Source organism: Pristis pectinata, chromosome 32 (genome assembly GCF_009764475.1).
Source record: "Pristis pectinata isolate sPriPec2 chromosome 32, sPriPec2.1.pri, whole genome shotgun sequence".
NCBI lineage: Eukaryota > Metazoa > Chordata > Chondrichthyes > Rhinopristiformes > Pristidae > Pristis > Pristis pectinata.
In genome coordinates this window covers 14,466,981-14,492,948 of record NC_067436.1, presented here as the reverse complement: position 1 = coordinate 14,492,948, position 25,968 = coordinate 14,466,981, and the positions used below count along the sequence as shown (strand labels likewise).

Genomic DNA, 25,968 nt, shown 5'->3' with positions numbered 1-25,968 from the left:
GTACCTTCTATTATCAACAACAATCAGTGAAGTAATCAACTGCATGTGGATAGCTTTGTCTTGGTAGCAACAGTGTAATGAGCACCAGATGCTGTTCATCCAACATTTGTGCATTTTACTTTGCTTGCAGTTGACTTAGATTCATGGATATCTTTTTCGGTCATGTCACTAACTTGTATCAATACGACCTTGGCAGGTCGAATGTCACAAAGCCTTCTAAACTTTATTATTGGTCAATCAGATTGTAGTAGAAGCAGATATTTCTCTCTGATACACCATTGCTTTATAATTTAGTCTGATGTTTTAGTTTATGCTCATGATAGCAGAAATTGGAGTTCTTTATCCATCTAAACTTTGTAATAAGGTCATTATCTGCTTAGAATTTCCTCTGTGTAGTCAAATATACTTAAATTCCCAATTCGGCATTGGCTTCCTTCATTACCACACTTTTCCTCAATATATTGCTTTGCATTTTCAGCTCCTTACAATTTGATGCGTGAATGCAGACCACATATATGGCATTGCAGAATATTTGACACAAAGGAGGCCATTTGGCCTATTATATCCATGCTGGTCAAAATAGAGCATCCCAAGCTAATCATGCTTTTCAACTGCTGATCTGTAGACCAGCAAGTCACGGCTCTTTAATTCTCCATGCAAGTATTTTTTAAATGTGGTAAGGGTTCCTGCCCGTACAGATATATAAAAAGAAATGTCTGCAGGGTTGATTTTAGGAAAGCTTTAGAATATAGGAAGATGTAGATGGCCCGGTTAGTTTAGCAGAAAAAGAGGAAAATGGAACTTAGTACAGCTTAGGAGAAGTGCAACAAGATATTCAATATGCAGTAAATGGGAGCACATCAAATGGGGTAGAGTAGGGTTTCAAGTGCACTCTCCTCACTGATCCTCAAAGTCAACCCAGTCAGTCAGACAAGGACCTTCCCTTGATATTCATGCTGACAGTTTCTGGTTAATGTTTTTTTTCAAAATGAGGATTTAAATTGCCCCTTAAAATTAGTTTCAATAATTTGCTTATTACTGATTAAACTAACACTTTGCTTATTTAAACAATGATACAGCATTCACAGTCCTCCAATTCTCTGTCACTGCTTCTATAACTATAGCAGATTGAAAGGTTAAGGTGGGAGTTGGAATAGTTGAAAATAAATTGGCTAACATCCACATTAAAACAGTGGACAAAGGTGCCTGCAATCCATTAACCAATTTATTTTCAACTGTTCTGCAGAGGTGCATCAGATGGACCAAAGATCCTCTCCTATCTGAAACTGTTGCTGTGTAACTGTTATGTGTTTGTAACATGAGAGCTGTTTATTCTAGGTGTCCTTTAGTGAAATAGAGTCTGGTTTCTTGTACTGGATTGAAGGCATTAAAGTTGGATAATCTTGCCCCAAGGTGACTCATTCCTGGCACATGCACCACATTTGACCATATGAAACTTCTGCACAAATTTTTGTGTGTTCTGTGTATAAAATGTCACTTACCTAGAATTAAATTCTGAGCATACCTTTGCAAAATCAGATCAATTGACAATGGCTTTCTTGGAGATTGCATCTTCATAAACTCAGTAGCCTTTTTAAAAAAAGAACAAAAACAAGACAATCATAACTTCAGTCCACATTGCTTGATTTTGGCATCTGTCTGTGCCATAATTCTCCCTCTGTATATTACAGTATCACTTTCAAATAACACTAAGTGGAGTACTAACAATCATGAGGCACCCAAGTGGCACAGCTTGTAGCACTGCTGCCTTAACTCCAGTGACCTGGGTTTAATCCTAAATTCTGGTTAACATTCTCCCTGTGACCACATGGTTTTCACCTTGGTGCTCCTGTTTCTTCCCATGTTGCAAAAGATGTGCCATTTGGTGGATTAAATGGCACCTGTAGATTGCCCCTAGTTGAGGTGAATGGTAGAATTTGGGGGGGGGGGGGTGGAGGTGGGCATTGAGGGGAAGCAGGCAAATTAAATGGGATTAATGTAGATGGGATGCTTGTTGGTTGGTATGAAGGCCATGTCTTCATGCTCTGTGACTCTATAATTTCACATTTTGGGATTTAGCTGAGACTGGCCTGTTCTTGCTTGTGCTACATTGGCACAATGCCCAAATTGGGAAAGTTTAATAAGGCTTCATTGCCTGTTAGACGTGAGGATAGTTGAAAGGCCGTTTTCCCTCAAATCTCCAAACGGCTATCCCAGAAGTGTAAAGATTTTAAAGGCTAAAGAATGGGAGTGGCTTGAAATCTAGCTTGAACAAATGGATTTGAAAGAGGGCATCATGTGTTTTAGCTCAAACTCAATGCTGCCATTTTCAGAGGGATTCACTGAACTTGTGTTACACTGAATGTATTGACCAGCTCAATGTTGTGGACAGCGCCAACAGTCCCAAATCATTATTTTTCAGTTGAATGGCAACTTGCAACGTCAGATATGTATAAGTTTACCCACCACTCTATGCTTGCTTATCTATTACTGGGTCTTAGTTCAGCTGTGCCTCAGTTATCAAATCCTTCCATAGGATTATCCTTGACTTCACCCATCATCCTATATCTTTGTGTTAGAAGCTTTGGCATTCTCTGCGCTCCTAGCTTCGCCATCCTACACGTGTTCAATTTTAATTGCACCACCACTGATCATGATTTCAGGTGCTTTGGTTACAAGTGCTGGCATTCCTTCCTACCTTCCCACCTGTATTTTTTTTCTAAGCAGGCTACCTAAAATGTTCCTTTAGATAGCCTTTAGGTAACTCTGCTTCTACAGTTTGGTGTCAGATTTGGATTAACACAACTACGTTTTGCCTTTGGGACTTGAGGGTATTACATAAAGGCAAGTTGCACTTGGTAGTAGGAAATAATAATTTCCAACTGGAAGCCACATTTTATAATAAGTAACCAAACTTGTGAAATCTTTGTTCAATTAGTGATGCTCATCAGAGAGAGAATATTATGACTCTGTCCAGTATCACAGTAACATGAGTGCTGAATGTCTTATTGTAATTACGGAATTAATCATTGGGGCAAAATGGTTATCTGTACAACTAGTTTATAGAACGCGGACTAAAGGATTAATCTGTTTTGGAACTTAGTCTGTCTGAAGTTTAGTACATTCAGTGTTTATAATAGACCAACGTGGAGAACTGTTAATTTGATCAAAGCCTTGATCCCATGAGCAGGTCTATCAACTCAGTCAATCACAGGAACTGATGCATGTGGTACAAGTATTTTTGTTTACATGCTTATTGTTAATCCATATATTGTTGATGGAAAGAAGGTTGAAATGATGCACTCTGTTCATCCATTTCTTAGTATAAGCTAGAAAACTGTTTTCTTCCTCCCTTCCCCAGAAGAGGACTGTGTTTAGATAAATAAGCTAGGAGAGAGCAAAAAAAAAATTGTAGTTTATTTTTTCCTAGACCCAATGCTCAAGTTTTGGAGCACTTCATAATTTCATCATTTTGGTTGTCCTCTGTGCTTCACTGTGGGGGAAAACTGTGGCTCTATAATGAGAGCAAAGTAGATTGTTGAACTGTTGCTTAATTTTAAAGAATTCAATCGTTTCTAATAAAAGACTTGCCTGATTAAAAATTCAGTTTACTTCTGCAAATGTTAACTTGTGCATGTTGACTGTTTGACACATGCTAACTTGTATGGAGTTCCAAAACAACTATAAATCTGAAAATTAAAGGTGAACTTTTATTCCTTGATACTCTGGTTTGAATTTGAAACGTGTATACAGGCCTTCCATGGGTTATGAACAGCTGACTTATGGACGCCTGTACATATGAACAAACTCATTTAAATATTAAATTCAAACAAGAACCAGTCTTGAAAATTAAACCTGTTTGCATGTAACCTCCCCACAGTAATCAGACACTGTTGCTCCAAGAATACACTGCCATTTTCACTGTGGGAGGCCACTTAAGAGAGTTGCTTTGGAAATTGGCAAGCAATCGCTTCCATTGATACTCTATAAAACAATGTAGCATCCTTTGGTACTTCAAGCTCTTCGAAACCAGCCATTGATTGTGGGATGTGCTTATTCTGTACCATTGTAACTAGGCAGAAGACAATAAATGTTTATGTTGTTGGCCCTTATCAACACTATTCATTAGGATGCTGTGGAGGTGTGGTTACAGTATGGAGTGATTTTGTGTATTTTCTGACTTGTGGACAAAACTAACTTACGGATGTCTGTAAAAAAAAAACAGAACATGTTCATAACCCAGTGATGGCCTGCAGTCTTTGTAGGCTCACAGTGCTGGAAGACTAACAGCTTGTTCAACATCTTAGCAATAAAATTAAAATTGTTTCCTTCTCCCGAAAACTTTTAATCACCAGTCAAGTATCAGGTGTGGCCGAGTGGGTAGTACATTTGCCTCAGAAGGCTGTGGGTTCACTTAGGTAAATGGGCTCCAGTTTTATTTAGGGGTTTAAATCTCACTTCAGGTACCTCAACATTAAAATCTAGGCTGACGTTTCAGTGTAGTACTGAGCTAAGTCTGCTGTCAGATGAATGTAAGGAATTACATGGAACTATTTGAGAGTAAGGGCATCAACCCCAATCACAATATTTATCCCACAATCAACAGCACATAAACAGATCTGGTCATCCTGGCAGCCAGTATGCTTGTGATGTGCATATTTGCTGCCAATTTACTACATGACAAAAGTGATTGCTCTTTGAAAACAATTAGTTGTAAGGTGGTATGAGATGTAGTTATCGAAGCTGCTTTCAAGGTTTGGGTCTGTATGCATTCATTGAGATTTTGGTTCAGCTCAGTCAGACTTGAGCTCGACTCTGTAATCATCTGGATTTGCTTCTAATGCTTCTTTGGAGTTTATTTGCTAGATCGTACCTGCTGCATTTATCCTCTACTGCACCATGAAGGAGGGAAGGTGGAAGTTGCACAGGAAAATAATTTTGATTCCTTGTTCAAAACATCAGAATTATTAAAGTAGTTATCACAGTTGTACGAAGTGATTAAAAATTGGACGGCAATTTTATGCTAACTTGCTATAGTCTCAAGACCATTTGTGAAGCCAGACTGTACCATCACTTATGATGAAAGCACAACTTTTCAAGATTTAGAAAAAGGCGTGAGTTATTTTTCAGTAGAAATTCTTTGATATTATGTACATTATACATTGAAGTCGAAGCCAGAACGTTTAAGATGCCATTTTATGACTTTCTGCAGAGCATAGCTCCTCAAAATGGTATGTTTTTGGAAGGTAGGTTTTGGAACGTGATTCCAGAACATGATTTGGAGAAGGTACAGGGTGATTTAAAATTGGAAACTTGTATATGCTTCATTGTTAAAGGAAGTCGAGTGAGTTGCATTTAATATTAGGCAAACTGTAGTTTTGGCCAATGTAATGTGTGAATTTAAAAAAAAGTATTCTGCCTGATATCTAATTATATTTTTGGGAGGAAAGTATGTTTCTGAGTTTGTCATGTACACCCTTTAATCTTACGATCATGAATACTGATCTTCAGGTAGTGTACCTAATTGGTTTTGCACAGGGTTATAATTAGAGTTGGTGATTGAGACAATTGAAATGCAGAACTTGAATTACCAGTGTTGCAAGGTTCATTCTAATTCATAGTTTTGGCATCAATGTTTTACAATTTGGTGCTTTGCAGGCACCTGGTAAAATCTACATGTGCACCATACTTATCAAAATTGTTATTAGTTTTTGGTTGAAAATTTCAATATCTGTAATTTTGCCACACTTGTACTATAAGCTATTTTCTATTTAATTTTTCTGCAAAGCTGTATTATGAATTTTGGTAATTTTCTGGAGCTGTGAAAATGTAGTACACACTTCCATTCATTTTTTGATTTTTCCAAAGCATGCTCTGAAGGGTCGAGAGTAAAATACTGGCAATTAATTAACTGGCTTCTATTGGGATATCAGGAGTCATTTCAGCAGATGGGCTAAAAATACTCCATATATTGTTGTGGAATATTGTCAAACCTAGTGATTTAACTGCTTTCACCTTGTTATACTGTGGAAACAACTGAACTGTTTGTGCATTACAGAGAAAAATTAACCACAGTAAGCCAATATGTTATTTTGGGAAGTACTTGCAACATAGAACTTTCAATTTTACTTGTACTATGAGGAATAGCAGAATTGAATGCTGTGGATGGTCCAGAAATTCTCCTGAAGATGCAGTTAGCCATGGATTATGATGGGATATGGGGGGTGGGGTGGGGAAGCTGGATATGTAGAGTTAATTATAGTTGAACTATCATGTATTTTAAAAGGCTTGAAAGGATATTGACCCACACTAGGTCCTTGGTTCATAAAGCTGCAGCCTACCATATAAGGTACTTCCAAGTTCTACGCTATTTCCCTTTCCTACTGGGTCTGATGAGCCTTCTGTTTCTTTCCAAAACTTTGTTTTCCTGTGAAGGTTGCAGCATTTTTAAGTTATGAAGTGAGGGTTAGATTGATCTTCAACTCGTTGTTAGCCTAAAGTTAATGATGTATGGCTGTAAGAAGAAATTTGTCCATTATTACCCTGTTGCCTTGGATTATTTGAGATCCATCTTAACTGGAAATTTAACAGCAGTTGCAAGTTTCTTATGACAAACTTGTAAATGGACTACTTATTGCCCATAATTAATTTGAATTTGGAATTTTTCCAGTATGCTATTTAATAGTGTTCTCTTTATATGTGATGTCTGTTTAATAAACAATTTGCTAAATTTCACCATAGTCATTTTGGAATGATATTTGGGTGTCACCATGCTACCATTCACAGACAGAGGTTGGACTGACCTTGGTTTTGATGCTGAGGTAATGCAGTTTGAATAGTTTCCCATTTACCTTGCAGATTAGCTCCACTCCAAGAAGTTTGGAGATATGGTGTAGGATTTTGAAAATGCAGCCTTGTCCAACAACAGTCTACACTAAGACTGAGTATTTTGTGATCCCTTTGATTGAGATCACAGGGTGCATGCTATCCTGTAGCAGATGTTGCATGGACACAAATTTGAGGGCAGCTGGCTTTGAGAAAGATACTCCACAGTTCCTCTTGATTAAAGTCAAAGGCCATGTAAAATGGTTGATAGTGCTTCCTGCATTTTAATTTGCCATACGATGTTAGATTGATAGCTGCCCAATCCATTTGGCCCCAAAACAAGAATGGGAACAGAAACACCTCTGCATGAATATCAATCAAGGACTCCACAAAGAAAGCTCTTGGGGAGCACCTTGCAGCTAGCCAATGATTTCCAACCCAAGTATGCTTAACTGTGCTGGATAGTGTGACCTTGTCCTGGAAATGGTGTCCTCCATTCCATCCTACAGCAAGCTGTCTGGTCTCAATGCTATTCCAGACATAAGTTGAAAAGGATTAATATTAACTGAGAAATGAAGCCTCAGGAGCAGAGAAACCCGAGGCAAATCACAGCCTCACCTCCCACATCTGGGAAGAAGAGGATTGTGCTGTGGAGCTTCGTGTACTGTAGTTGTGACCATCTTCAAGAAAGGAGACTTGTAACGACAGAAGGGTCTCCCTACTTTTTGCCACAGGTAAAATCTTTATAAGAGGAGTCCTCAACTAACCTCCTAGTTAGCTGAAGAGTTGCTTCTTGAATCTGTGTGGATTCCATCTATCTGGAGGTATATGGACACAAACTTCACTGCTCAACAACTCTAAAATGACTTATTCCCTATATGGTGCTCTGCAGATTGGTTTGCCTGACTGTAAAACTCAGCACAGTGTCATTTGCTGATTCCACATCAGTGTAGAAAAATCAAAGTGAAATTCTGGACCTGAACACAGAGGTCTTTCATCAAAACAGGAATTTTATTTATTGACCTTCAAAATATGTCATCTACATTCTGGTTTAACACAATTTTTCTATCTCTTGTCCCACTTTTATCAAGGTATCAGCTCTTTTTGTATTCTTTCATAGGATAAGGATGTTGCTAGCAATATTGCCATTTATGGTCCATTCCTAATTTATCCTCTACTGATGAGGCAGTTAAGGGTCAACCCTTTTAAAGGATATGAAGACTCATTATAGGCCAGACCAAATAAAGATTAGATTTATTTTACTTGAAGGATATTAGTAAACCAGATACATTTTAACAGCAACTATGAAAGTACAGAATTGTTGTATGTATTGTTCTTGCATGTTTAATAAACATCAGGTTTACTAAATGACTTGAATTTAAATGCCACAACTGCTGTGGTGGAATTTGAACATGTCTCTGCATCAGTAGTTCAGCACTCTGGCTGCTAGTGCAGCAGCAACTACTCAACTCTGCTTGCCATCTAGTGTCTTGCTAATGTCTTTCACGTGGAAAAGTTGGCAGATTAGTTCACTATGGAAGTGTTCTTGCTGAGTAGTATTCTGGTTTCACTGAATATCCATGCAGATATTTTAAAGCTGTAGCCAAACTATTGCCCATAGTTATTTGCATTGCCATCAAACTGTGGAAAATCCATCTCTGTGCATGGTTCATCTGTATGTCGCTTTACCAGGTTGAGCTAACGTTTTATATTTTAATTACATGTTGATGTAATACATTGCTGTCCTGCAGTGTGGGGAAAAATGAATTGCCTTTCAGTGATGAGAAAATTTTATTGCATTAATCTGGTTGTAGTTAGTATTGGCTTCAATTCAAGTAAATTTCCTTCATTGAGGTGGATTGTTACTGTTGTATACACACTAGTGTGACCTTGATTCTTTTCCTTTATAGTTTATCACACTAGCAGTTTTAGGGTTGTGCTGCAAGTCTACTGATAACCTTTCAGGGCAGGTTGTGCATCGCGTGTGTACTTGACGGGAAGTTGGGTTGGCAGCCAATGCCCCCATCCAGACAGACTGCTCAGTATCAGTTAGAGCAAAGTGCATTGGTTCTGTTTCCTTTTACTTAAACAGGGCAAAAGCATGTACTATTTATGAGATAATTTGTAGTGCATCACGCACATTTGAACCAAATGCATGTTTTAGTCAATGCTTCTGTTTAGTGAATTAGAGAAATAATAGAAAACCATTTTACCTTTTCCACATCCTGTAACTTGTGTAATAAATAAAACAAAGGAAAAGCCAATATTTTTATGGTGCCTTTCACATCCACGGGACATCAGAGTGCTTCACAACCAGTTACTTTGAGTGAGCTCTTGTTGGCACTTAGCTGTACACTTTCATGGGGCAAACATTTCCTCTGCATTACAAACTTCTTCTGCAGGATTTCTTTTTCTATTTCAATGTTACATGCCTTTCTAAAATTGGTTCCTCAAATGTATCACAATGCTCACCCTTTCTATTCGCTGGCACTCATTGTGCAATATGGTGGCTATTGACTATCCACTTTAGTGTGGTTGAAATAGTTCCTTGGGCCTTTAAACAGTTTACTGTGCATACATCTAAAAAGATAGAGTTGAACTCTTTGCATTCCAGATGCTCCATATGTTTATATCTGAGGTGCTGGTTTCTAACGTGCGCAAGTAAAAATGTTATGCCACCTAATAGATGCTGAGCAAAATTAAACTCAATCTTGTTGTGGACTCTTGGAACAAATCAGAAATGGGCTTATCTGGACTTTAACTTTTTTTTTGCACCTGATTATTCCAGTGTCACCCATAGAAACATAGAAAGATAGAAAACCTACAGCACAATACAGGCCCTTCGGCTCACAAAGCTGTGCCGAACATGTCCCTACCTTAGAAATTACTAGGCTTACCCAGAGCCCTCTATTTTTCTAAGCTTCATGTACCTGTCCAAAAGTCTCTTAAAAGACCCTATCGTATCCACCTCCACCACCACTGTTGCCGGCAGCCCATTCCATGCACTCAGCACTCTGAGTTAAAAAAAACTTACCCCTGACACCTCCTCTGTACCTACTCCCCAACACCTTAAGCCTGTGTCCTCTTGTGTCAAGGTTCTGGAAAAGCATTTTCCCACTGCTTTCACTTGCACACATGGGTCCATTCATTTCAGTTGGGTTGTATGTGACTGGATAATTTGCTTCTATAGAGCTACTGCTCTTGCAACAAACATCACAGATTTTCCTCACAGTGGGCAGTTATGTATTGGCTTCAAGATTCACTGGGAGTTAGAATTTCAGTTGGAGCAATTTTGGAATGGTCTTAGCCTCTGGAAAAAGTGGGTTCTTCCAGTGCAACATATATTTGAGTACACTTTCTAACCAAATGGGGAGCATTAAGTACGTGCTTTGCTGTTCCTCCTGGAATTAATGTGTTAGCACCTCTTTCAAATATAACAGTGTCAATTGTAGCTCAGTGGGTAATTCGCCACCCTTGAGATGGTTGTGGGTAAAAATGTCATGTCAGACATTTGAGCACAAAGTACAGACCGACATTTCCAGATGCTGAGGAATGCTGCACTCCGTGTCATCCTGTCAACAAGACATCAAATTGGAGCTCTTTCCGATACTTTGGATGTAAATCTTATCCCTCAATTAACAGAACTTAACATGATATTTGGTGGGTGTTACCACATTGCTATTTGTGGGAGCTTGCTGTGCACAATTTGGCTCCTGCATTACACTAGGAACCATTCTTCAAAAGTACAGCTTTGTCTATAATGCTCTGGTGGGTTCATGGAGAGCACAATATAAATGTAACTTTATTTAATTTCTCTGCACAGTTAAAATTAAGTGTGCCAATTACTTGGAACTTTCAAAGTTTCATTAACAGCACAATGATGAATGACCAACTAATGTGACTTTTTGTAGTGTTGACTGAGGGAGGATAACTGGGCAATAATTGGTAACATGACTATGCTTTTTCCACCCTAATCATTAGAACAGAACAGACCTTCATTTTAACACTTCAGTAAATAGAGAGCAGCTCCGATAATGCAAGATTAATTGAATCACTATTTGAACTGGATTGTGATTAGGCTGTTTTTAATTGGCAAATCTGCAGCAGGAATTTGCTGTTTTGATTCCCAGGAGGAAATTCATTTCGCACAAGATCAATAATGACAACCAAGAAATGCTTTCATATTTATAACTAATCTTTATCCCATAATAACAGATGGAGCTACCAATGAACCATGGGACCTGTACTGTGTAAAACTTTTGTAAAACAATGACAGCAATATGGCTAAAGCATGATTGAATTTTACTAGGGGAATTTTGTAAACTCCCTATATCTAAGGCACAATTTCCACCATGTACAGGATTCTTCAGTACTTGCAAAATTTCAGTCAGGACTTCTGTATAAAATATGAAATGTGTAAGAATGTGTACAATAGCTATTGAAATTATTGGACACGGTTTATAGGACAAGGTACTGAGTTAGCAATTCTTGCCCAGCACAACAGTGAGAAGTGAGCTTGTGCTGTTGGTAAACTGGTTTATTATTGTCACATGTACCAAGGTACAGTGAAAAACATTGTTTTGCATGCCATCCATACAGATCATTTCATCACATTAGTGCATTGAGGTAGTACAAGGGAAAACAATAACAGAATGCAGAATAACGTGATACCATTACAGAGGAAGTGCAGGCAGACAATAAGGTGCCTTCTGTTACTGATTGGTGTAAACAAAAGCATCCTCGTGCCAGTTCTCTTCATTTGCCTTTCATTGGGTTAGTGAAGTGAATCTTTTCATGCTGTCATTGCAATGAACTCTCGCCCTTACTCTTTGCACTCGGACTCCCTTGTCTATCAGTAGTCGGAGGTAAGTGTGCTTTTTAAAAAATGTTGTTTGACTGTGGAGTGATAAAATAAGTGAAAGGGCATTAAAGTAATTGGAGAGCAGGAACATAAGCGAACCAAGGGCCTAAAGTTGGGTAAAGGAAGAAATCAATTGAGGAGACACAAAGGAAGTGAGGTTGACAAAGCAACCTGATCAAAGGGCTACTATTGAGATTTAAGGATACTGAGATTTAATTGTGGCTGTGAGGAGAGTGTGGACGATTTAAGAGGGAAAACTCCTTTAGAGTGAAAGGAGAGCTGAGAAGCCATAAGTATAAAACAGTACTACAAAGCATCCAATCAATTTTTACAGTAAGTAAATCTGGAAATGAATGTGGAAAGCAACAAAATTAACAGCACAATAGAACCTAAGCATTGCTGTGCTTATGTGCAACAGCAATGCTTCTGGTTCTATTGTGCTGTTAATTTTAAGGTTGTGAAATGCTAGTGAAATTACTCAAAATTGGACATTGTAAGATGGTCTGATATGTGATCAAGGTAAAATAGTTGATTATTTCCAATGACTGTTATGGATTATGAAATTGATAATGTAATCTTCAACCTTTTTGAAAGTTTTCAAATAGTTGGTACCTTGGATAATCTATCTTTAGTAGCTTACCCATAATGTGGATTTGAGCCAAATGTCTGTGCCATGTTGAAATCCTACACATTGATTAGAAATAATTGCCTGAGGTGAAATTAGCAAAATTCTGAAGTGGCAGCTGGGAATAATTGTCAGTTTGTCTCCGCTGTTACCAAACTAGTTAAGTAACTTGTTTCAACAAATTTCTGAATACATGCTTTGCAAATAGAACTCTCTTCTGCCAACTATTTGGACCTATGAAGCTCATCAAAACTTGTGCCCTAAACACTGTCAAAAGTGGATTTGATAACTTGAAACTGAGGCTTGGTGTTTTTTTGGGGGGTGGGGGGGGGGGTTGGTGGAAGGAAATGTGTTTGCCAACCATTTATTTGAGGACTTGCGAAAGAATTGCATTGTGATGCATTTTCTTTGATTGTGTGACAGGGTGAATCCAACAGAGTACTTGCCAGATTCCTCACTCCCCAAATTAGTTTGACATAAGACGATGCCCAATATGACAACTATAACATTGTTTATAAAATATTTTAAAATGTTCTCCTACACTGCAAGTAGCCAGAAAACCCATTGCAGCTCTGCAGTACTCCTTCGACGAAGATGGCCTGTTTAAACTGGTGTCTGTCAAGTGCTTTGAAGATGTAAAATGTAGGAGATTGGCATGATTTTGTTTTTGTTTGATTGGAGGAGGAAAAGCATATAGTCATGTCCTATTGTTTTCACAGCCTTGGGACACAATTTTGCACATCTGTGTAGCAATACTATATGTGTGACAACATTCCTACCTATGTCATTGCAATCGTTTGTCTTATTTCTAATGAGCTGATATCCCACACCATGGATGACTGCAATGTGTCATGGTATATCAGCACCACCTAACAGACTGTATCATACCATCTCATAATGTATCCTTGTTGGCAAATGACTAAGGAAAAAAAATGTACCTTTGCACTGGTGGACATTACTGTTTAGCAATCCCATTAATGCAGATTTGTGTTTTTAGAAAAATGATCAACATTTCAAAACTGGTGCTAAGTCACTTGCAGCTAGCTTAGCACTGGCATAAATTTGCATCCAATCCCAGAAATACCATTTTTTTTCTTAACCAAGAAAACTAAAATCTGCTGCTGCTATGTAATCTTACCTCTCATGATATAAATAATCTCAGCCCATTATTGATTTAAACATTGTCTTGTTCACTGCTGCTCCTGTAGAAAGTATTTTTTTATTGAAAGGGCTTGTGGCATTATATTTGTTTGGATTTTTTTTCTTTCACTTGCACTCCCGCTCTCCTCCCCCCCCCCCCCCATGTAATCTTCTCTGAGTTGATTACATTTGGTTGACCTGCTGTCATTCGCATATCCAGTACTTGCTCCTGCTCTAAAAGTCAGTCTTTTAAGAGTTTCTTTTAAATGATCAAAAAGGAATTGGCTTTTCCTGCTTCCTTGTGGGGTGGGGGTGGGGGGGTTGAGTTTTTTTTCCCCTCTCTGGTGGTGAACTTGCCCAGGATGATTAGTATATCTTGATTTGGGAGGCAAAGCATAATTACTTTAGTCATAGTAAAGATCATTTTATGCCTCATCGGTTGCTTCAGGGGTTGACTGACTGCACTGATGACACTAGTGTGTTGATTCCTTATTAAAGTGAGTAGTGAGGCACAACACATCCATACCAGTAATTACTGGAATGCCAGACGAGCTCATTCCAGGTAGTGAAACTTTCTCTCCTCTTCTGGTTTGTCCCCTTCAGAAGATGTGCTTACTGTGTACTTTAAACTGACCATCTCCTGTCCATTGTGTCTCATTTACAGCTGTCCTCATTGTCCAAGTGCGAGTTCCTGAGCTAGAACAGCAGAACAGTATTCCGATCTGTTGCTGCTTGTATTGTCTGTGAGGATCCAGACATCCCACTTCCCAAACATGACAGAGCAAGGTCTTAATCCAGGGGCAAGGGGAACCAATATGACAGGAAACCAAGGATTTGTCAGGGATCTGTCACATAGAGATTACCAGCCTGACAGAGGAAAAGATTCAAGGATGTGTTCAAAAATGTAGCATCCCCTCTGAATCTTGGGAATCTGGGGTCCTTGAATGCTCAAAGTGGAGAGGGACCTATTTGAGATAACATCGAGGACCTGAGGCCCATGCATCAGGAGCACAGAGACCTGCAGAAACCAGGGAAGGATTGCACCACCTCCTAAACTGTGCCCCCCTCCTTTATATGACACCTTTTCAATGGAAGAATCTGTAGTGTCCATATTGGCCTGAGAAACTGCAAAATTGGAGTGGAAGTAGGTTTTCTTTGATCCCGATGGACTCTCTAAGAAGGGTGCATAAACTCTGCTACTGCTGTAATCCAGTAACAAAGATATACAGTATATGTGTGTATATTGGTTGTTATTTATTAATTTCTACGATGTTGATATGGCTGGTAAGACTACCATTTACTGGCCATCCTTATTGTGCCCTTGAGGAAGTGATGCAAGTTGCCAACTTGAACTGCTGCAGACTGTGTAGCATGGGTACTTCCATATGCTGCTCAGTTGTGAGTTTCGAAAGCTTTGACCCAGTAGTGGTGGATTAACAGTTATTTTTTTCTAATTTGTGAAATTTTACTTGGATTGGAACTTGTAGTGTTTGCATGTGTATGTCAGGATCACAATACATTAAATTACTTCATTATAGATTTAAAAACAATCAAATATCAGGAATTGCATGGGCAAGTGATTGAATTATGTACACCTGGCATTATCCTAACTGATTAATGCTACAAGTTCTGTTAAATAAACTGCTCCAAGTTTGCTGAGGTCTTTCACAAAATCCCTGTACTGTAAAGTGGATCATTGTTGACATCAGGAACAATCTGCTGAGCTATCTTCTTTGAGCTCACCCGGCAGTTTTCAAGGTGATGTTCCAGATTCATTCCTTATCACTTTTTTTCAGTATTATAAGTTTAATGGCAAGACTGGATTTAAATAATACAATTGAAATATGATTACCTTTCCTTAATGGCGATCACCTTAGGCATTTCTTTATTCTCAATAACCTACATAATGAGTTGCATTTTAAATCGGAGCTAGTATTTTAAAGGCACTCAGCAATTTTTAAGCTGAGAATGGAAAAATTATGCATGTGTACCATAAACTCTTGATAAGAACATTACAGATAATGTTATCAAATGTAATAAAGGCATGGTTAACAGATCTTGTTTAAACAATAGGCATAACAAATGTTGACTGAACAGCAGTGTGTTGCTAAGCATTTCGATCGAAATCCTATTGAGATATCAAAGCTGACTAGGTATTAAGATGAAATCATTGGGTTGATTCCTTGCATGGCAAATCAAAGTTTGTGTTTACCTCGAATGCATTGCACGGTTCTACAGTTCAAGCAAGTTTAGCAATTATTGCTTTTTCAGTGATAGTTAAAAGCACTTTTGTTCCTTCCCCACCTAACCATGGATATGCATGTAAACCAAGCCAGAAAATGGAACGAGGTTTTAGCTTTTATATATTTCTTACTGATTTGCCACTTATTGTCGGTCAGAATCCTTTGGTATATTTAGCTTCTGCTATTTAAACGGAGGAATACCTTCATAACACTGAATATAGCAGGTTATAGTCTATGGCTCACAACATCTACGAATTTGTAAAGGCTGAACTTGCATTAGTGCTTGAACCAATGGCACCCTGGAGAGCTTTCTCCTGTGTTCCGTTCCCTTCCATTTAGAAGCATTAAGCTTTGCTCTTAACTGGGACCCATGTGCAGAAGGCTCATCTTTGTTTGAATGGACTTTCTTCACGAATTTAAATATTGGAGGTATTATCCCTTTTTGAACCATTCAGTTAAGTAGATGGCGCCTTATTTCAATGCCCCATCTGAGAACAACAGCATGGTGCTGCAGTGGCGTCAGATTTCCCTAATGGATTTCAAAGTTCAGCCCAAAGATAAGTACGCTACTGATTACCTGAACTGCCATGTAGGAGAACGTATGAAGCAAGATCACTTTTAAAATCTATAAAAGCTTAGATTTGTTAGACTAAAACCTGTTTTTGAACCTACTGTGAATAGCGCGAGGGTGAATAGATATATTTTGTAATGATGTATCTCTCAAATTTGGAAGATTTTGTGATGCTTTTACTTGGAAAAGTAGAACTTAAATTGTAAGCCTGCACAGCTTCAACAGGACTACTGGCTATAAAATTTAAGATGGCATCAACGAATTGTACATACACTGATATTTCTAGAATTCGAAAGGAACTACAGCCATAGAATCTTCTACCAAAGAATTAATTCCTCAAATCCTTGAGTATTTTTTTCTGTACAAGTGGCAGGTTTAGCTCCACTCTATTTGTAGCTTATCAGCACCAAAGTCTGTCAAACAGTTGTGGTATCCTCTTAAAACTTAAATATCCTTCTTCAGTAGTATTCTGGTGCAGAACATCGTGTAAAGAAGCCTATATTTGAACCTCTCTCTGCAGTCCTGGTTATCCTTTTAGGATGCTTACTGCCCTTTAATTTCTGCTCATGATTATCTTTCAACAATGTACAGTAGAATAATTATTTTGTCTTTTATCTTGAGAATTCCTGCAATATTTTTGGTATGCTTTCACTGTTTAAAAGACAGGGACACTTAATAGGTTTCAGTCAATTGGAGATTGTGGCAGTCAGACTAAGTCCAACAATGCTCCCAAGGGCCACCTACTTATGGTTGAATATTTTGGTTTTAACCCTATGAATTCTCTACCGGTTTGCTAAATAGGTCTTTTGATGTCTTTTTTTTGTTGGAGATGCTGTTTATTAAATCAGTGCCCTCTCTACTCTCTCAGCTGGGCATGCAAGATCTCATGGTATCGTTCAAAGCAGGACACTTAAAACAAAATCTAGTAATTAACAAATTGCCTTTTGAAGGACCTTGCTGAGTTTCCTATATTGCAACAAACCTCAGGCAGTCCCTCAGGATCAAGGATGTCTTCCACTCCACTTCTCTGGGTTTTGAAGTGACTGTTGAGGGGACATGTAGACTCAGAAGTGCGGATGGTAGCATGGGTGATTGGATGGACTGAGATGGTGCATTTATTCTGTCATTTACATTGGACTGCGTGCACATCTGATACATAGCCTCTGTTCTTAGTGCTCCTCCAAATGCTACTCTCCACATTAAACTGTCTTCGGCAAAGTGTTCTCACGAGTTGTTGAGGATATTGCGTTTTCCACCCATCTTCCCCACCCCCTCCCCCAAATCTTCCTCTGTCCACCTAGTAATCTGTTGCCATGACAAAGTTTGAAGCTTGGAATAGTGTATCTGTTTTGGGAGTTGGCACACAGGCATGTGAATAACATGGTCTGGTGACTATGATTAGGACCACAATGCTGGGGATGTTTGCCTGGGCAGGGTCTTCACTGAGATTGGTTCGTTCTTTTTCAATCTTTTTATTAATTTTCAAATTGACACATTAATACGTATAACATCGGTAATTATACACAATACAAAGAGATCGGGAGGACAATCATGACGTATATAGTCATAAAGAATAAAAAATATATTCTAGGCCACACAGTTTCTTGGTAAACGAATATAATTACAAAAAAAAGTCAAAAGGAGAAAGAAAAAGATTTACTATATAAAAAAAACCCAAATCAAAAAAAAATTTGTAAGTAATAAAACGAAACAAACTAAAAAAAAATTTCAAAAGAAAAAAAAACTGGACTGATATTTCTCGATAAACAAGGAGCATTATTATGTCGTCAACTCCGCTCCTCTAAATTCAAAGATTATTGAAAAGGGATCTATATCATATGAAAATATTGAATAAATGAACTCCAAACTTCCTCAAATTTAAGCGAAGAATAAACAGTGCCACTCCTAATTTTTTCTAGGTTTAAACCTGATATAGTTTGAGAAAACCATTGAAAAGTGGTGGGAGGTATTGGATCCTTCCATTTAAACAAAATGGATCGCTTGGCCATTAACGTAACAAAGGCAATTATGTGACGAACAGCAGCAGATAGGTGGCCAGATTCCATCATTGGTAACCCAAAAATTGCAGTGATTGGGTGAGGTTGTAAATCAATATTCAATACAGTTGAAATAATGTTAAAGATTGGTTCTGTTGTGGACCTGTTGGGATTGTGGCTTGCATGCCTTCATGAAGCAAAGGTGAAATGAAGACTGTTTGAGTTGTTGCACAGTGAAGATAATGTTTGCTAAACAGTTTTCAGTGAACTTTAAAGCATAATAACTATACTTCAAAAGTACTTGGCTGTAAAGCACATTGTGACAGCCTAATGTCTTGAACCACCTTCTGCATCATTGCATGTATTTTGGCCTTGGGATTTTAGCAGAATGCTGGGTGAGGCCTTGGTTGTTATTGACAGGATGTACGAAGCATTTGGAGTTTCAAGGGCCATGTTAAGACAATTGCACGTGTCACACCCAGTATAGTTCCAATTCCACCCCATACTGCCCAACGTGTGCTGCCATAGTACAAAATTACTCGTCCTTCCCGTGCCTCCAGCCCTACCCCACAGATCTGGGAGTCACTCAAAAGCCTTGGGGGGTGGGGGTGGGGGAGGTGGGTGTCTCCTTTCTGAAGTATGCACACGTCTGGGTACAACATTGAATAGGGCCATCGCACAAGCAGCTCTCTACACCTCCCCATTATGAGCACGTGCTTGTACCATGCCAGTAATCTCTGGTCTGAACAGGTTATACCACACTAGCTCTGGAACCCTTTCAGTCATACTGGAGAACTGGATTGTATGAGACAGACCAAGGAGGTGTTAAATTTAATGCCTAAAGTTAACTGCATATATGACTCCCTCCCATGCCAGTATGTGATGCTTATCCTATATTTTGCCCTCCCTTGTATAACAGCTTGTGATCCAAAACATAATTAGCAAATTCTGCATCGTTCTTTGTGAATGAAATACAATGTGACTAAATCAGTGCTTTGTAGCTCAAGTTTAAATACAAGCCCTGGACTTTTATTGAACCCATTCAGTGTAGTTGAATTGCAAGTGATGCATCTTTTGGAATGTAAATCAAGAGCGCCACCTACCTTGACATCTAAATTAAACAAATTAATTTGGATATCAATCGCGTGTAACTAGTTGTTGCGTTGTTTATGTAGGATGTTAGACAAACCAAATTAACTCTTCCAAACCTTTGCTTGGAAGCACTAGAAAGAAAAACAGAAAAATTAACAAAATTATCAAGTTCAGCTGAATTCAAGCAGTTCCTTTTTGGCACAGCCCTGTTGGTATTTAATTTTCCTGGTGATACTGCTATTCCAAAATAGGAAGACTCATTTTTTAAAAAAAAACTTGAAAGCAAACACATCAGCTGACCCACTAGTCCGGAATTTAAAGTTGGTGAATTATGCCTTTGCATAGCGCTGGCCTCTGGTAAGCCCAAACAATTTAATGTTTTCTAAACACTTCCTTTCAATCCAGTTGGAGTAGAAATTTCCTGCTCTTGAAGTCTTTAGTCCTTTGTGCGTGTGGCCAGTATCTGTTTAACACCATAGTTGGAAAAAAAGCATTGAAATTAGACGTACCCTAGAGCAAGTTGTTTTCTCAGGAGTCAGTTTCTAATGTATCCTGCATCTGTGCAATTTGCTCCATTACCTCCATGCTTAAAGAAAATGAATCTGATTAACAGAAATCTGTTACCCATCCCGTCAATGATTTCAAACTTGTTTTCCAGGACAAAAAATTAATCTGCTAAATTATGCTGGGTTGCTGCTCCATAATATTTCCTTTAAGGAATGTGCATGGGAGTGAAGCTGCTGGGCTAGTAATCTGGTGGCTTGGATTACTGATTTGGAGACTCGAGTTAGTAGAGTGAAATTTGAACTTTATTAAATCTGAATTTAAATCTAGCATCTGTAATGGTGACCATGGAAGTACAAGTTCACTTCATGTCCTGTGGAGAAGAAAATCTGTTGTCCTTGGGTCCAGTTTGTGTGTTATTCTAGGGCCACAACAGCATAGTTTCTCATCTCTTTTGGACCAATATTGTCTGTTTCTGGTCACTTAAAGGATACAAAGACCCTAGAGAGAGTGCAGAAAAAAATCAAGAAAGAAGAACTTAAGCATATGATCCTTGCAACAGAGAGGATTGGGGATCTGATGGAGATGTGCACAATCCTGATAGGTTAAAATAGAGGAGAGCCATTTCTTTGGAATGATTCGAGAATTGGAAGCACACCATTGAAGTTTTGGTTGGGGGTGGGGTGGGGCGGTGTTACAAAGCAAGTATAAGGACGTTCTTTGAATGTAGTGTGTCGTAACAATTCTCTGACAATTAACTGCCTTCTTAAATAGCCAAATAAACCAAACATTTCCACCAAATAGTATTTAAAAAAAACTCATTTTTAAAAAGGTGCATGGCTTTGTCTAACACAGTCAATTTAAATGGTGGGGGAGTGGGGTGCAAGGTGAGTTGCAAATGGTCATTAAATACTGACTTTGCCTGTGGCACCCAGATTGCATGAAACAATTAAATGATCTGGTTTGAGCCATTTTAAAGAGATGTCACCGATTATGCATGACTTCATGGTACAAGGAGATTAATTTGTTAAGCCTGAGACTTGCTGCATCAAATTATGTTTTGTACTCATTTGCCATCAGCAGCAGCTGCAATGGCCTTCATTGTAAGGGACATGATATCTCCTCTAATTGTGCTTTAGGCCTGAATGTTTCTGGGCCCTCAAACTTCAAACAGAATGAAGTGAATGCCTCCATTTCTCCTGGGTTTTCTGTAAGCTTAGCCATTACTCTTCAACCAGCATCAATAAAAAGATGAGTGCAGAACCACATTGTGCAGCTCTGACTGCTGCATTTCCTTTACTACAACTGACTAAATTCAGAAGTGTTCATTGGCCATGAAATGCTTTGAAGCCACAAAATGTGTTCTACAACAAGTCTTTTTCGCTTTCAGTGAAGATAGTGGAGTGTGGTATTCTCTATGGCTTTCTTGGAATGTCACCAGCACGTGCCCATCTGCAACTTTTTAAAAATGTAAACCCTTTTATTAATATTTGTCTGGTGTTCAGGAAATCCACTTTTAACAGCTTTTGTTAGTTACTGCAATGCTGACCTTTCAGGTTTCACATCAGTTGCTTGGGTGTACCATGCTATGTGTTAGTATTCTCCTTAGTGCTTAAAACCAGTTGGGTTTTTTCTGGTTCCTTTTCAACAGAAGCAGAATTATTTTGGCCATTTTCCTTCACAAAACCAAAATATGGTAAAATTGTATTTTTTTTAAGTGTTCAGTATCCGTCCAACAGTCTACAACTATATTTGGGTTGAAATATTTTGCTATTTAGCAGTTTCTTGGTAGGTTATGAAATGAGAACACCATTGGAGCAGCAGTTTTAATTGTATGCTATATGCTCAGTGTATGTTTCTTGATGCACATATTCTGCCTTATTAGGCAAAATAATCATCGTTGTCAAAACCTAAAAGCACCTGTGATCAGTAAAACCTGCAGTTTTGCTTTAGCTCACCTGCATTCAATAATTGAGTTCCTTTTGCACTGATTGCAGTTGATAAATTCAGTTTCTGTTATTTTTTTGCAAAGTCTTTTTGAGAAATGGTGTTTTTTTTCCAAGTGCATTTGGATACACAACATTACATTTCGGGTTCAAATATTACTACGTAGTCATAGAGCACTACTACAGCACAGAAAAAGGCCCTTTGGCCCATCTAGTTTATGCCGGCCTGATTTTCTGCCTAGTCCCATCTACTTGCACCCGGACCATAGCCCTCCATACCTCTCTCATTCATGCACCTATACATTTATTAAAAAGTACAGAATTCTAAAACACTAATTTTGAGAAAAGTAAATTTACAACCCCAGCTTCATTGCATCATTTACGTTGTAGCCAAGGTTTTCTCACTCTGCTGATCATATCGTGGACCTCTTGGTCCTCTTGTGTGACAGAAATCTTAAAGTAGGTTTTACATATTTTTTCCAAGGGAAAGCATCTGCACCAACCAGTGTTGCGTGTTAAGAATTAAGAATACTGTTCCTTGGTAACGCATAGTTTACAAAATTGTGTCTTTTAGGCTTAAGTAAACAGTAACAATTTCCTCATTCTTCATTGTTGCTGTGTAATTCATATGTGCTGAGTTCGAGCTACTCATTCAGAATTTCTTGAGGCATGCAGACAGGCTCTGGCAGAGAACATAAACTTGCCTGATGGCTTTTGTTTTATTTAAGTATATGTACTGTATGTTTCGAGAGCCACCTGATTTGTTTCGATCCCTAAAGGCTAATAGACATGAGTCCTGTCATCTCTTGGTTACCTTTGTAAACAATAGATCTGCTGAAAAGCGCACGTTACCATGGCAGAGTGAAATTATAAAGAAATGAGGAACAGTATGATCTTGAGGGTTGACAGGTGCATCAGTACTATTTAACGTTCATGGCATCTTGCCTTATAGAATATCAAAGGAATTATATTTTAGCTTTCTTGGCAGTTGGTGATTATTGGTTAGTTGCATTATTGAAATTCAAATGTTGCTGATTTAATTGATTAATCATTTAGTGATGCCAAATAGCCATGGAGAATTTAATTTCTGGTGACTAAGCTGGTCTGAGCTTCTGGTTATAAATGCACCACTACCTACGCTGGTTAGAGGAAATCAGCCACAGTTACCAATCCCATGCAACTGGTACTAAAATTCTCATGTACACTTTCTTAACGAAGAGCAAGCTAGTGATTACTGTAATGTGTTCTCTGACAATTGTAGAGTCAGCCTGGATGTATAGGTGAAGTGCTGTAATAAGGTCACATACTGGAGCTTTCCCTGTGCCTTGACAAAGAACTAGGTTAATAACACAAGTAGCCAGCACAAGCCAGAGCAAGTATCCTTTATGTTTATCCCCAAGAAAATAAGTTCCCTGAGAAATGAAGATTGTTAATGAAGGATAATCAGCTGTTAGGAGCTGTCAGCCTGGAATTTGAACCTTGGCTTCCTGTATGGGGTCTGAGAATGTAATTTGTATCAAGTTGTTGAAAACTTAATACTTCAGAAAAATCTGAAATATTGCAGAAATTAATTTATTTCCACTCTTGTATTGAACCTTGCAAATGCATTCACTAGTCGAAGAATGAGTGGTATGTAATATTTTCATAGTGTAGTAATTCATAAAAGCTATTTGTCACTTTCAATCATGGATAGAAATTCTGTTTATCCACTTATTGTGAAGTTCTGACACCAGTAAAAATTTAACATTGAATCTTTTGGCTTCAGAAAGTTGTGCTAATAAACTTATGTAGGTCGTAGTCCCCAGCACAGATGACTTGTGTGAAGTAGTTAAGCTTGAGTATTCCATAAACAGTCTGCTTGTTTTTTTTAAACATCCTCTCTAATTTTTTTTAGAACTTTCTCATCTGTGTATGGAACAGTCACTCTCCCCAGCTGACAATGCAGGCTGGAGACCCGCTTTAATGCCAGCTGTTTTAATATCCTACAAGAACAGCTCTCCTGCCATCTTTTCATTGTGCGTATTTGTCTTTGGCCGGAAGCTCTCTTGGCTGCAGTCTTGGTCAGGTCACTAGTGACTGAGCAGGTAAACCCACATCCCATTGATTGCAGCACTTACTATTTCCCATTGCTATTGTTTTCTACTTTTCCTTGCCTTCCCCACCCCCGGATCCCAAATAATCTTACCTTTTCAAAAGAGAGTTTCTGTCCCTACACATGCAAACCAGAGGCATATTTCCTGTGTGCGATTTATGATCTACATAAGGGTATCAACTTGAGCTTTCCATTGAAGCTTTTTAGAGACATAATTTGTGATGCATTTGGTTTTAATTTAGATTGTCTGGATTCCCCAGTGTTTCAGTTCCACAATACATAACCGTCCTTGATTCCTGAAAATTATCTAGTTTTCATTACAAGCAGCTGCTCAAGGAACAGTTATAGTTTCAGGTGATTCACTTCAAGTCTATTGGAGTCCAGTATTTGTTTGTCAGACTCATCAAGTAGGATTGTATTGAAAATGATTGTACTGGATAATCAACTGTGCTTTTTGAACTGCTCCAGCAAAGGATGCCTGAACTTGTTGTTGGGTTACCTCCTTCGGGTCAGTCTTGTTAGATTGCACCTTGATATTTAGAAACCAGGAGGTGCCTAGCCACTTACTGACATAATTTTACATTCTCTCACAGATGTAGCTGGTTTGTATTGATTGCATCTTCAAATGACACATCAGAGAGGGAATTCACCATATTAAACATTTGTCTATCTCATCACACCTGGATAAAACATGCTTCAGCTGGCTGCCTTTAGTAATCTGTTTCAACCAGTCCATTGGCTTTTGCCATGACTATATAGTTTTTCCACTGTGAAATGGCACAGTTAGCAACGTGCTTGCATTACTTGAGTCCTTACAGCTTTTTTTTATATGTAATGGGGCACCATCACCAGATATGTCAACTCTGGTCTATCACCACTGAAGAAAATCTCCATACTTTAAGAACTGAGTTGCATTTTTTTCCAAGATTTAAACTGGTGTGAAATGTAATTTTGAATGCCATGCACAAGTATGAAAAGTGCATGAATTTTTCAGAGAGCAGTTAATACAAACTCTGGGTAATTCAGTTTAGACTGCCTTTGTTATTTATGAAGAATAGCCTATTTCTCCTATGTTTTTGGATAGGGGTGTCATTGACAACATTTTACTGTGTCTCCCATATGGCAGTGACTGAGCAACTTGCCAGGTCACTTCAGATGCCAGTTATTATTCTGTTCTAATGTGGGTTTAGAATCATTATATGGGCTGCATAAGCACACTTCAGTAAAGGATACTGGTGAAATAGTTCACAATGGTAGCTTCATATTTGCTTTTGCAAACTGTTTCAACTGAATTTAAATTGTACATTGGGATTTGAACTTGCGTTCTCTTTCTTGGATAGTTGGGGAGAGGGCCAACTAAACTAACACCTCATAGGTTCTGAATGTTTTCCATATTTGACAGTTGGTTTTCCTTTGCTTACCTTACAGATTCAGGATTGGTTGTTCCTAGTATTTCTTATGACTTGCACAAGAGGTTGCTGGCAGCTGCAGAACGGCATGGCCTATCATTGGAACGCAGATTGGAAATGACTGGAGTGTGTGCCAGCCAGATGACACTAACACTTCTTGGTGGTCCTAACAGGTACCTCTTGTGTTAATATTGATCACTGTGCCTTTCTGTTCAAAAGGAATCACTGGTTGCCACTTCATTAATCTGTTGAGTTTTCCCCAGTGACTTTTTTATTTGCTTCAGGAAATGGAGCATTTTGAGTTTCTGATGTCATCATTAAGCTGCTTTTTGCCAGGGTTGGGGAATCGAGAACTAGAGGGCATAGGTTTAAGGTGAGTGGGGAGAGACTTCATAGGAATCCAAGGGGCAATGTTGTCACCCAGAGGATGCTCAGTTTCTAGAATGAGCTGCCAGAGGAAGTGGGTGAGGCAGGTACATTAACAACATTTAAAAGTCACTTGGACAGGTACATGGATAGGAAAGGTTGGAAGGGATCTGGGCCAAATGCGGGCAAATGGGACTAGCTTAGATGGGCATCTTGGTCGACATGGACCAGTTGGGCCAAAGGACCAGTTTCTATGCTGCATGACTCTGTCTACTTTGCATGGAAAATGCATTGTTA

General features: G+C 38.6%; 1 protein-coding gene across 1 annotated transcript in view; it reads left to right on the top strand.

The window, feature by feature from the left end:
* Nucleotides 1–25,968, top strand: part of edc3 (enhancer of mRNA decapping 3 homolog (S. cerevisiae)) — a 75,893-nt gene that overhangs the window by 39,266 nt on the left and 10,659 nt on the right. Inside the window, 1 exon segment of the mRNA XM_052042656.1 lies at nucleotides 25,325–25,478. Within this exon segment, the coding sequence (XP_051898616.1) occupies nucleotides 25,325–25,478 (154 nt within the window).